The sequence below is a fragment of the Solanum tuberosum genome, unplaced genomic scaffold, assembly GCF_000226075.1.
Source record: "Solanum tuberosum cultivar DM 1-3 516 R44 unplaced genomic scaffold, SolTub_3.0 scf00001, whole genome shotgun sequence".
Classification (NCBI taxonomy): Eukaryota; Viridiplantae; Streptophyta; class Magnoliopsida; order Solanales; family Solanaceae; genus Solanum; species Solanum tuberosum.
The window spans coordinates 3,683,832-3,695,341 of NW_006238927.1; the positions used below are offsets into that span (position 1 = coordinate 3,683,832).

General features: G+C 34.7%; 2 protein-coding genes across 11 annotated transcripts; one reads left to right on the top strand and one right to left on the bottom strand.

The window, feature by feature from the left end:
- Positions 1-916: 916 nt before the first annotated feature.
- LOC102585305 (boron transporter 1-like) lies at positions 917-4,726 on the top strand. 2 transcript variants are annotated; one of them, XM_006337913.2, is made up of 13 exons: positions 917-1,042; positions 1,132-1,304; positions 1,476-1,558; positions 1,642-1,834; positions 1,915-2,053; positions 2,183-2,348; positions 2,457-2,623; positions 2,708-2,881; positions 2,972-3,067; positions 3,177-3,314; positions 3,418-3,737; positions 3,861-4,131; positions 4,296-4,726. In XM_006337913.2, exons 2-13 carry the CDS (start codon positions 1,201-1,203, stop codon positions 4,584-4,586), a joined length of 2,142 nt encoding a protein of 713 aa, XP_006337975.1. In that variant the 5' UTR covers positions 917-1,042; positions 1,132-1,200; the 3' UTR covers positions 4,587-4,726. The 2 variants fall into 2 exon arrangements, with proteins under 2 accessions (XP_006337975.1, XP_006337976.1); XM_006337914.2 differs by having other exon boundaries at positions 918-1,042; positions 4,299-4,726.
- Positions 4,727-4,841: 115 nt separating this feature from the next.
- On the bottom strand, positions 4,842-8,511 carry LOC102585853 (uncharacterized). Of its 9 annotated transcripts, XR_001474754.1 has the most exons (6): positions 7,831-8,177; positions 7,623-7,700; positions 7,475-7,519; positions 5,625-5,722; positions 5,320-5,436; positions 5,153-5,229 (listed from the first exon to the last, which is right to left on the bottom strand). XR_001474754.1 is itself a non-coding variant. In XM_006337918.2 (5 exons), the coding sequence occupies exons 2-5, from the start codon at positions 7,674-7,676 to the stop codon at positions 5,151-5,153; spliced, it is 276 nt and encodes a 91-aa protein (XP_006337980.1). In that variant the 5' UTR covers positions 7,677-7,700; positions 8,400-8,511; the 3' UTR covers positions 4,842-5,150. The 9 variants fall into 9 exon arrangements, 8 of the variants coding, with proteins under 8 accessions (XP_006337980.1, XP_006337984.1, XP_006337983.1 ...); XM_006337918.2 differs by lacking the exons at positions 5,320-5,436; positions 7,831-8,177 and adding an exon at positions 8,400-8,511 and having other exon boundaries at positions 4,842-5,229; XM_006337922.2 differs by lacking the exons at positions 5,320-5,436; positions 7,831-8,177 and adding an exon at positions 8,371-8,511 and having other exon boundaries at positions 4,842-5,229.
- Positions 8,512-11,510: the final 2,999 nt, after the last annotated feature.

Here is an 11,510-nt window from a genome sequence, read left to right on the forward strand (position 1 = left end):
TGATTCCATATTCTCCAAAAACCATGATATGGAAATTCCATATCATGATTTGAGATATTTTAATACAAAAATTTATCCTCAAGTTTATATTTTGTTAAAACAACCTCACATTTATATCTACTAACCATTTATTTCATTTATAAATAAAATTTATAATCACATCATTACTTTATAAAATTTATTATTTTCACCGACATAAAATTTATTATTCTCACCAACATATAGTCACTTTAACTCACACCAATCGATTGTTGAGTAATAAATTTGTTCACTTCATTTACTCCAACACCTAATTTATTACTTCTACCATTTTGTATTTATTACAACTCAAAGTAACAATGTTGATTCGTCTTCTCGGTCACTTGATCGAGAAATGCAAGTTCAACGTGAGAAAATTATCCGTACTATGTGGGAGAATTATATTAAAAACTAGTACACTACAATTTATGTTAAATTTTTTTTATTGAATTAAAGTTAGATGAAACAATTACTTAAGTGGAGAACAAATAACTTTGTAATAATTTATTATGTGATTTTATAATTTTTTGTTTATTTGGTAAGATTGAATAAACAATTGAGATTATTTTAATAGTTTACAACTTATGAGATTTTTATGTTTATGAGAAAATATACAACACAAAAATTTCATATTGCATGTTCAAATAAAACTTCAATTTCATCTCATAATTTCATATTATGATATCATATCATGATATCATATCGCATGGCCAAACGGGCCTTAATGGATGTCTTGAGTCTAAATTACACATTGTCGAAGGGTAAACAATGTTGTTGTTGGTGACGTGGGACATGGAGAATGAAGACAAATGAGTAAAACAACACGGTAAGTGGCCAGCTTGTCATGTTCTGTCAATCTCTCTTCTTTTCTCTCTCATGCAAAATAAAAGCATCCTCTCCTCTTTACTTGAGACTTGAGAGTCTTGACCAGACACTAGTGTACCCTACACTGCATTTTGGTGCTTTGTATATTCTACCCTTTTGTTATCATCAGATCTTTTGATGAGTATCCATTTCCACAAAGGTAAATATATATACTACTACTACTACTTTCTTGGATGCTTACTCCATTTAGGATCTTCAATATAATAGTGTGTAATATATTGTTGTCAGATTTACTCAAGTAGTCAATTGAACTGGTGAAGACTATTGGATTGAAGAAGAGAATCAGTTGTTTGTAAAATGGAAGATAATTTTGTGCCATTTCGTGGAATTAAAAATGACCTCAAAGGGAGATTAATGTGCTTTAAACAAGATTGGACTAGTGGTCTCACCGCAGGCTTCAGGTAGAATTCTTTCTTTTTTATGCCATTTACCTAGATAGTAAGTTGTGTTGGAGTGTTAAGTCATTCTTAACCAGAGGTTTTGGGTTCGAGTCCCCTCAATAGCTCTTTACCCCTCAATGTGTGGTATATTCCATGAGCAGTTAGTTCATTGACCAAGTTTGATTTGTGTAGGATTTTAGCTCCCACTACCTATATATTTTTTGCTTCAGCAATTCCAGTAATATCATTTGGTGAGCAGTTGGAAAGAAGTACTGGTATGTTTTGTTCTTGTTTTTCTTGTATTTTTTGTAGAGAAATAAGTATATATTGAGTTGATCTGACAAGTTTAGAGTTGCAGATGGATTGATAACTGCAGTTCAGACTCTTGCTTCAACTGCATTATGTGGGATTATGCACTCTATAATTGGAGGCCAACCTCTATTAATTCTTGGAGTTGCAGAACCAACTGTGCTTATGTACACATTCATGTACAACTTTGCAAAAGATAGACCCGAACTGGGACCAAAGCTCTTTTTAGCTTGGACAGCATGGTATATACCATTTCCTTTTTCAACTATCCACCAAATACCATATTTCATTTCCTTTTTTCATTGTTAATTTCCATCATCAGGGTGTGTGTTTGGACTGCAATCTTGCTTTTCCTTCTGGCTGTCCTAGGAGCTTGTTCCATTATCAATAGGTTTACACGTATTGCTGGGGAACTGTTTGGCCTTCTAATTGCAATGCTTTTCATGCAGCAAGCAATCAAAGTAAGAAAAACATATATAGTTAGTTAGTTCATTTGTAAGGTTGCTGAAAAACCATACTTAGTTGGACAAGGTTTAGATAATACAGTATGATGGAATTTAGTTAGTGATTTGACTTGTCATGGATTGTAGGGACTGGTATATGAATTTCGTGTACCCGAGAGAGAAAATCCAAATCTCCCTGAGTTCCAATCTTCATGGAGGTTTGCAAATGGTATGTTTGCATTGGTTTTGTCGTTTGGTCTTCTACTCACAGCTCTAAGGAGTCGAAAGGCAAGATCTTGGCGATATGGCTCTGGTGAGTTCTTTTGTTAAACTAACTAATATAGCTTTCATTTAAATAGGACAAGATTGAAATGTTCATTTAGTTCTTGACATGATGTTGAACTATTTGTCCCTCTTCCAGGCTGGCTTCGGGGTTTCATAGCAGATTACGGAGTGCCACTCATGGTTTTAATCTGGACAGCTGTCTCTTACATTCCTGGTAAAAATGTTCCAACTGGGATTCCAAGACGACTTTTCAGTCCAAATCCATGGTCACCTGGTGCCTATGAGAATTGGACAGTGATAAAGGCATGCCTACCATTTTAAATTGTTCTGTATCTAGCAAACTTATCTTCCATCTCTTGACACTTTATTTACTCTTCAAATTTGTAGGAAATGCTAGATGTCCCAGTACTTCACATAATTGGTGCTTTTATTCCAGCAACAATGGTAGCGGTCCTGTATTACTTTGATCACAGCGTGGCATCTCAACTTGCTCAGCAAAAAGAGTTTAACCTTAGAAAGCCATCTTCCTACCATTATGATCTGCTGTTACTGGGATTTATGGTGTGCAGTTAGATTCTCCCTACCACCAACTGGTCTTTTACTTCATTGAATGTCAACAAGTTATATGATCTATTGCTGTTGTTATGACAGGTTATCATTTGTGGTCTTCTAGGAATCCCCCCGGCAAATGGAGTCATTCCACAATCTCCAATGCATACAAAGAGTTTGGCCACACTGAAGCATCAGGTATGCCCATTTGATGAGAACAAGTTGTGTGTCAAAATCATCAGATGTTTGAACATATATGAGGGAAAGAGAACCAGCTATCCTTTGACTTACCTTCTTTGTTATGCAGTTGCTTCGTAATCGACTAGTTGCAAAAGCACGGAAATGTATGACTGAGAATGGTAACTTGGCTGAAGTGTATGAAAGTATGCAAGAAGCCTATCAACAGATACAGAGTCCATTGATTCACCAAGAACCATCATCTCGGGTATGATCTAGTCCATTTCACATCTTTCATTCAACACAACTGTTTTCCTTTCCTAGATCTTGCAAATTGTAGGACTATCCAGTAATATCTGATTCATGAACAGGGGTTAAAAGAGTTGAAAGAGTCTACGATTCAATTGGCTTCAAGAATAGGCAACAGGGATGAACCTGTTGATGAGACAATCTTTGATGTTGAGAAGGAGATAGATGACTTGTTGCCCGTTGAAGTGAAGGAGCAAAGGTTGAGCAACTTGCTTCAGTCCGCCATGGTGGGAGGATGTGTGGCCGCCATGCCTCTTCTCAAAATGATTCCGACATCAGTCCTTTGGGGATACTTTGGCTTCATGGCCATTGAAAGCTTACCAGGAAATCAGTTCTGGGAACGGATCCTATTACTATTCACAGCTCCAAGCCGAAGATACAAGTAACTCCCTCTATCATCCTTCTAGACTTGCTTTCCGGCCGTGCTTCACTTTGTATTTGACAGTAAGAGAAAATGCATGCATTATTATTGTGATCTCATGAACATTTGCTTTTCGTTTGACAGAATAATTGAAGAGTGTCATGCTGTGTTCATTGAAACTGTACCTTACAAGACAGTAGCGTTCTTCACCATTTTCCAGAGCATCTACTTACTAATCTGTTTTGGGATAACATGGGTTCCCATTGCTGGCGTTCTCTTCCCACTAATGATCATGCTTTTAGTTCCAGTCAGACAGTACCTACTACCTAGGTTCTTCAAAGGAGCACATCTTCAGGAATTAGATGCTGCTGAGTATGAAGAAGCACCACCGTTATCATCATGCAGCATGACTAGAGTAAGCTTCACCCATTTTCCATCTGCATTTATGTATCTATCAACAGAAGTTAAAGAAAAAGGGTATAAATCATTGATATAACTCTTCGTGTGACAAGTTTTGATGCCATAAAATGTCTCTATGAAGTGATTAGTACTAAGTCAGTATCTTTCATAACCTTTTAGCAGGAAAATGAAGGTTCATTTGGAGATGATGGGGAGATTATGGATGGCATGATGACAAGAAGTCGAGGTGAGATTCGACGTATGTGCAGTTCAAAGGTAACAAGCTGCAATGCGACACCAACCAGAGATTCTGTTAGCATCCAAAGCCCAAGGCTTTCTAACAAGGTGTACAGTCCTCGCGTTAGTGAGATAAAAGGGGAAAGTCCTTCTCTTGGTCGAGGAGGATCCTTCGGTTCCAGAACTGGGGAAGCAAGACGATCAAATCTGTCAAAAACTCATAGTTTCAACTAAAATTAGCATCAAGTACTCTACAATATCCACATTCACAAACAATCAAATATTGTTTCATAGACGCAGTTACTTTAGGCCATTATTCTTGTACAATTTTTTCATTTTCTGATTTATCAAAGGAATGAAGCATTATTAACATACGCCATGTCGGCATTTTAGGGGTGGCTCTTTTGCTTATGCAGTTATGCTTATAGAGAATATGAAGCATGAAGTAGTACTATCAAGTATAAGAAATTATTTGAGTGCCAGACAATGATAACTTTGCCTGAGAATTTTCACCATTTCTGAAAGTTGTCACTATATGATTTTCAGTTTCAGAACATTTAACTACTTTGCAAAGAAAAAACTATTCATCATTAAAATACTTCATAAATTTAGACACAACATCTGTATCGCTAAGGTATGGAAAAGTAATCTAAATGAAACTTCTGGGCTGCGGCCAAATGTTAAAGCCAAACTCTGTCCAAGGTTTTAGTACTGATATCGAAAAATTTTAGTACATCCTAAACCAAAATTGGGACTGGTATCTTGGAATTACTTGTAGCAGTTTGCTAACAGGCAAATTCAACAATTCTGGCTGAATTTCCGGCCAGTCATCTTTTCAGATTCATGCAACATGTGATTTATTAGCCCCCTCGCAGCACTGCAACACCAAAGAAAGGCAATCATCAGAAAAACTAGTTTTTTTAAGAGATGACAATGAGAATGGATTTATTTTTCAGAAAGAACTTACAATTTTATTAAAGAAATGCATCAAGTAGGTAGAATCAGGATGCAGTGAAGTATATCAAGTTTAGAAGGAATAGTAGGTCAAAGAACTTCTTTATGTTGTCATACAAGTAACTTTCAACTACAAGAGGAGTATCAAACAACCATATTGGATGAGATAGAAATTTGTTGAAGAATCATTCAATCAGTAGGTGGTTCATGATGTGAATATCCAAGTTAAAATCATTAGAAAATTCACCCCAGTTTGGAAGACATGTGCTTTATTGAAAAACAAAAAAAGCTAAAAAACAGAAGACAGAATGAACATACTCATCCTTCAATTTCTGAATTTTATCCGGATCAGTCTCGTGCATTTTCTTTTTGAACTGCTGTCTCACCATACCAACAAGAAGCTCTGTGTTATGTTGCTGCAAATCAAGGACAGGCAAAACTATATAAGTACTGAAAATGGAGTTTATTTGTATATTTTTGTTATTGGATAACTCTCAGTTCAAACAAGTCAAATATTATTTGGAAAGAAAAAGGAAGCACAACTCTGGATTTGGCTTAACCATCACAGCTATGGAATCACAGTAGGCAAGCAAAATGACAGTTCCGTGCCATAGACGAAAAAGTATAGCTCTTGTGCAAGTGCTTCAATTGATTCTACGATTTTTTGCATAACAGGTTTTCCTCATACCCGATGTCCGAGTTAAAAGTCCAGCATCTAATGTTAGGTGAAGCAGCTCTTTAACAGGTAGAAAAGACAATTTTTTTATGGCAAGTTATGTTCTTTTATTTTTTTGGGGAGCGGATGTGGGAAATTGTTAAGGCACTTCTCAAAAGTTGGAGTTATTTACAAGGGAGATAAAAACTTCAAATCTTCAGGGAGATGGCATGAGGCCAATGCAGCACTTACATCTTTACTACTGATGCATGTAAAACTGAGGAGCCATCCATGGAAGACAAAAATGAGCTAATCTTTCTTTCTTTTTCTTTTTGGGGTAAAGCCCGAGTCTGACAAGTAATGAGTAAATGACATGATCTCATCCCCCGTCTAATCCAGAATAACTAGATCTGCCTTTCATCTAGATGTGAATAAAAATAAGGAAAATCGACCTTATGAAAATAAAAACAAAATAAGGGAAACCCATCCCTGCAGATAAACTTGAAGCCTAATGAGAGGTGAGTTAAGCCTAGGCTTTTGTCACAAGCCACATCTAAGTATTCCACCTTATCTTTCTTCTTTTGAGATATGGTAGATTCTCCAAGAACTAGGTACCATATTCCTAACAGGCATGTCATCAAATATGAAGGTAACCGCTCATCCTTGGACCCTCTAGAGCTGGATTTGACTAACAGAAGAAAATGGGAAAGCCTAAAGTCATTTCTTATTGTTGTACAGATTTCGCATACCAATGGATCCATGTCTTATGTATGCCAATGGCATAGAGCCACACCCTCAACAACAGAAAATGTACTTGGTGTTATTAGTATAACAACATTTGTTTTGTATTCAAATTTCAAAATACAAAGTAAACAAAGGAGTAATTTTGGCACTTTCAATACAAGAATCTGGCACTGGCTCCAATTTCACACTTGCACCACATTTGATGTCTGCAATTAATTACAACGGCAGAACTGCCTTTCTTTTCTTCACTTCACTTCCTCTTCCCAGACTGTAATCACAAGCCAACATAATCATGACCACTCTTTCTGACCCCAAAAGGTAGGTTTTAGGTTATGGGCATCAACCTTTTTCATTTTTGGCTTCTCTTGCTAAAACACGTCATCTCTCCTATGAGGAATGAAGCAAAATATATTCCTTACTTCCGCTCTTGAAAACAACAGTTTGAAGCAAATGTCAAATCCGAGAACATGATTCCACAAGTGAAATTCAGATTTTCACCTAAAAAATTTCATTTGGAGATAAAAGTCATCCTTGTTCTTCAGAGGAAGTACATCTTCAGACCTATAGGGTTCACTCGATGGTGTGAGGAAGGGCAATATGCCATGGAGTTAACTAATTACATGTGATAGAAGTAAAAAAATTAATACCGTAAGCAGAATCTTCGATCACATAAACAGATTGCGCAACTTAATCATGCATTTGAATTTTAAGGACCACATTTAGACAACAACTAATATAATTTCAGAGCAACAAAAAGAAGAAAACATACCTTACTGCCAATGTATTTTGCTCGTCGGAGACACTCCCGATAAAGCTAAGAGACAAAGCAAAAGAAAGAAAGATACTTAAATGACTTTGCAAACAATTGTAGAGGCTATGGCATATATTCAAATAGCTAACAGTTAAGCAATACTAACTCGGATAGCATTATTGGCTAGTTCCGGAGGTAATACTGTTTGGAGAGATGGCATTCTGCAACTCGGTTTAATTGGTTCCTATGGCAAAAAAACAGAGATATAAGCCCTGTTGGTTTTCAAGATTGATTTCAATTTAACGAATTCAAAATGCACATAATTGAAATCCATGGAATTGGAAAATTAAAATGTAATACCCAATCTGCAACACCTTACAATTTACTTTTTCAGGGGTGTGGGGAGGAGTTATGCAACGATTAGAGATCATGATGAGTTTCAATTCAAAAAACATGATAAAGTCATTTCATCGAACACCTTGAGTGCACTATTTGAAAAACCCATACAAAGGGTGCTTTCAACAGTACTAATCATTCAATCAATCAACTACACATAAATCCTGTATATTACTATTCTACAGCATCAAGCTAACACAAGTGAAGCTTCTCTGTTTTAGACCAGATGGAAACCACACTTGCGAAGCTAGGTAGGGGTTCGGACAAACCTACTATTTTTTTCGTATACCCTATATTTGTATTAGAAAATTATATAAATATATGTATATTAACATGTGAACCCAACAAATTTGATTTAAAACCCACAAAATCCTAGCCTTGGCTCCGCCTCCCCCACACATATGTGAGAACCCAAATGTATAAGTACAAAACTGTTTCAACAAATCAAATCTAAAGAATAGGAGTAGATATGTCCGAACCCAATTCTAGGCAAACAGTGGAGATTTCTATACCTATACCTGTTCTTTTAATCAATATAACCACTCACCAAGATTCAACTAAACAACTCTCAAGACTTTATCTAGATTATTATTCTTTTACAAATAATCAACTTTCAAATGTTTTATTTTTTCATTTCTTCTTTACATTTGATATAATTATGTATTTCTCCTACTTTATTTTTAATGTCAAAATAATTTGACTAAAATATAAGTTTATCTTTGAAAAAAGGATAACAATGTCCAAGCAATAGAAATTGAACAGAAATGCATTCAACTAATAATTGTGGCCTAAACTAGCAAAAAAATGTGAACTTTGAGAAAAGGCCCGACTTTTTGTCTTTAGTCAAAGCTTTTACGGGGTGGCAAAAAAAGGCATAACCTTTGACTGAGGACACACTTTTCAATAGGGCTGGCAAGGAGACTGGGACGGGACGGGAGGGGGACGTCCTTGGCCAGGACTCGGCCGGGATATGGCCAGGCGAGACCGGGATTGACGGGACAAAAATACATCCCATCCCGTCCCACTATATATACGGGATGGGACAGTGTTTGGCTGGACGGGATGCAACATGGGATTTTTTATTTTTTTATATGTTTATTTATTTGTATTGAAATTATATGTTATTGAATAACATTTTTAATTTATTTGGTTTTCAATAACATTTTTAGCTAATAAAAAATGCTTAAGTTTTGAAATTTGAAATTTGAAATTTAAACTTTCAAATATCAAACTTGAAAGTTCAAATTTGTATTTTAAGTATTTTAAAGTAATTTAAACTTGAAAATTTCAAAATTTTCAAATTTCAAATTTCAAATTTTAAATTAAGTATTTTAAAGTAAGTTTAGTATATATGTAAATATGTATGTATATATTAAAATTAAAATGCAAGACAATAGTTGTATAAAAAAGACTTGAATAAAGCCTTTAAATTTATTCAATTAAAATCTAATTGCAACTTACAACTTAGAAGTTACAATTTACAAATATTAGTGTAGTAACTAATCTACGCTGCCACCTTCGAGGAAGGGTTCTGTTTCAATAAGTTCTCATATGTAAATCTAATATTTGTTACAAATATTAGAGGAGTAACTAATCTATGCAGCCATCTTCTAGGAAGAGTTCTGTTTCAATTAGTTCTCAGATGTAATCTAATATTTGTATTCTCCATGAAAATTCAATTCTAATTGTCATATCAAATCGACGGTAACATCCTCCGGTGTTGGCAAACTTGCTAGAAACTCTTGTGCCTCTAATTCACCGTCACTAGATCCAATTACCGAATTAATCCATGCTTCTTGTTTGGAAGTTAACTTTGGCAAATTATAATTCCTCCTCTCGACATTGACCCAGTCTCTAAATAAAACTGATGTTTCCAAACTTTTCTTCCGCCAATGAATGTCTATGATCTCCAAGTTGACACCTTGTCGCACTAAAAGCAGCCTCCGATGCAACTGATGAAGCTTGAATAGCTAGAACATCACGAACCATTTTGCTAAGAATTGGAAATGCAACGCTCCGTCTCCTCCACCATGCTAATGTTTCTACATTGCCATTCTCGTCGTTAACTGTTTCTAAAGACTGATTAAGATATTCTTCAAAATCATCACGGTTAGTAGAATTAAGACCAAGAAAACCTCGCAATAAAATTATCAATTTGATCTTTACTATTAGCATTAGAAGTTTGACCAACTTCTCCTTCAGTATTTTCTATATTTCTATATTTTTCATACAAAATTTTTGCTTCTACTTTTTATGCTAGACTTACACATTTCACAAGTTGAAATTTCTAAAGTATCATAAAAAGTTTCAACAAGTCCCTGCACACCTCGTAATTTATATGGATGGTTAAGTAAAGTAGCAGTTAAATAAATTTGAGGAATAGGAAAAAAATATTTTTAAAATTTTTCAATCATACCTTCAATCGCAACTCTAAATTTTTTAATTTTTTTGTATTTAGAAAATTGAATTGAAATAGCACAAATATTTATTAATACTGATGAAATAGTAGGATAATAAATTCCAGAAAACATGGTTGTAGCATGATAAAAAAAGTCTTAAAAAATTCCAATAAGTTCATTAGTTTCTTCCCAATCTTCTTCACAAATTCTATCTAATGGGTCAACATTATGAGCATTAAACACCATTTGTATGAGTCTTTTATATTCGTAAGCAACTGAAAGCATTTCGTAAATAGAATTTCACCTTATTTTAATATGTTTTGGAACTTTTCTTGGTGTCATATCACATAGTACACAACGCTCATTAAATTCCCTAATGCTAGCAGGTCTATGAGCATAAAAAATCCATAAAACAACATATCCAATTTTCATACAACCACAATCAAATAATGAAATACCATCTTGTACAACTAAATTTAATACATGTGCAACACATCTAACATGAAAAAAATTAGTATCAATTGGGCATAATCTAATTTTTAACATACTAGCAACGTTTGTATTATTAGATGCATTATCTAATGCGACAGTCATTACTTATCTAAAAGCATGTAAAAATCTAAAACACTCAAAATATTTGAAGCTAAATATGCACTAGTTTTTTTCTCTACACATTCTTTATAACTTAAGATTCTTTTTTGCAAAATCCAGTTATGATCAATCTAATGTGCTGTAATAGTTAAATAATCATGTCCATTAACACTACAGCCCATGCCTGAAGTTATAGACACTCCACAATCTAATATGCTATACAAACAACGAAGATACTGATAATGGTTACCTTGACATAAAAAAACATCAGATTTAACAGTATTTCTTGAAACACCATTAAAAGAAGGATTATAAGTTTGTTGAATATATTCAATAAAATCGGGATGTGAATGAAAACTATAAGGCAACACAAACATAAACCATCTTAGCTAAATTTTTGCGATCTCTTTCCTTATTATATTTACGTTGTGTTAGTGGACCACCGGGGTTAGAAGGATTTTAATGTTCCTTGAACCATGCTAGAAGCCCCTACCGATTGATTAACATTAATATCAACATCATTAACTTGAATTCCTTTTTTTCTATCGGCTAAAGCTTTAGCTGCTTTACATTCAATCGGCATACAAGATAACAAATGTCTATTTAAGCCCCCCGTCCCACCTTGACCTCCACCTTGTTTATGTTTAAAAGGTTGCTTACACTTATTA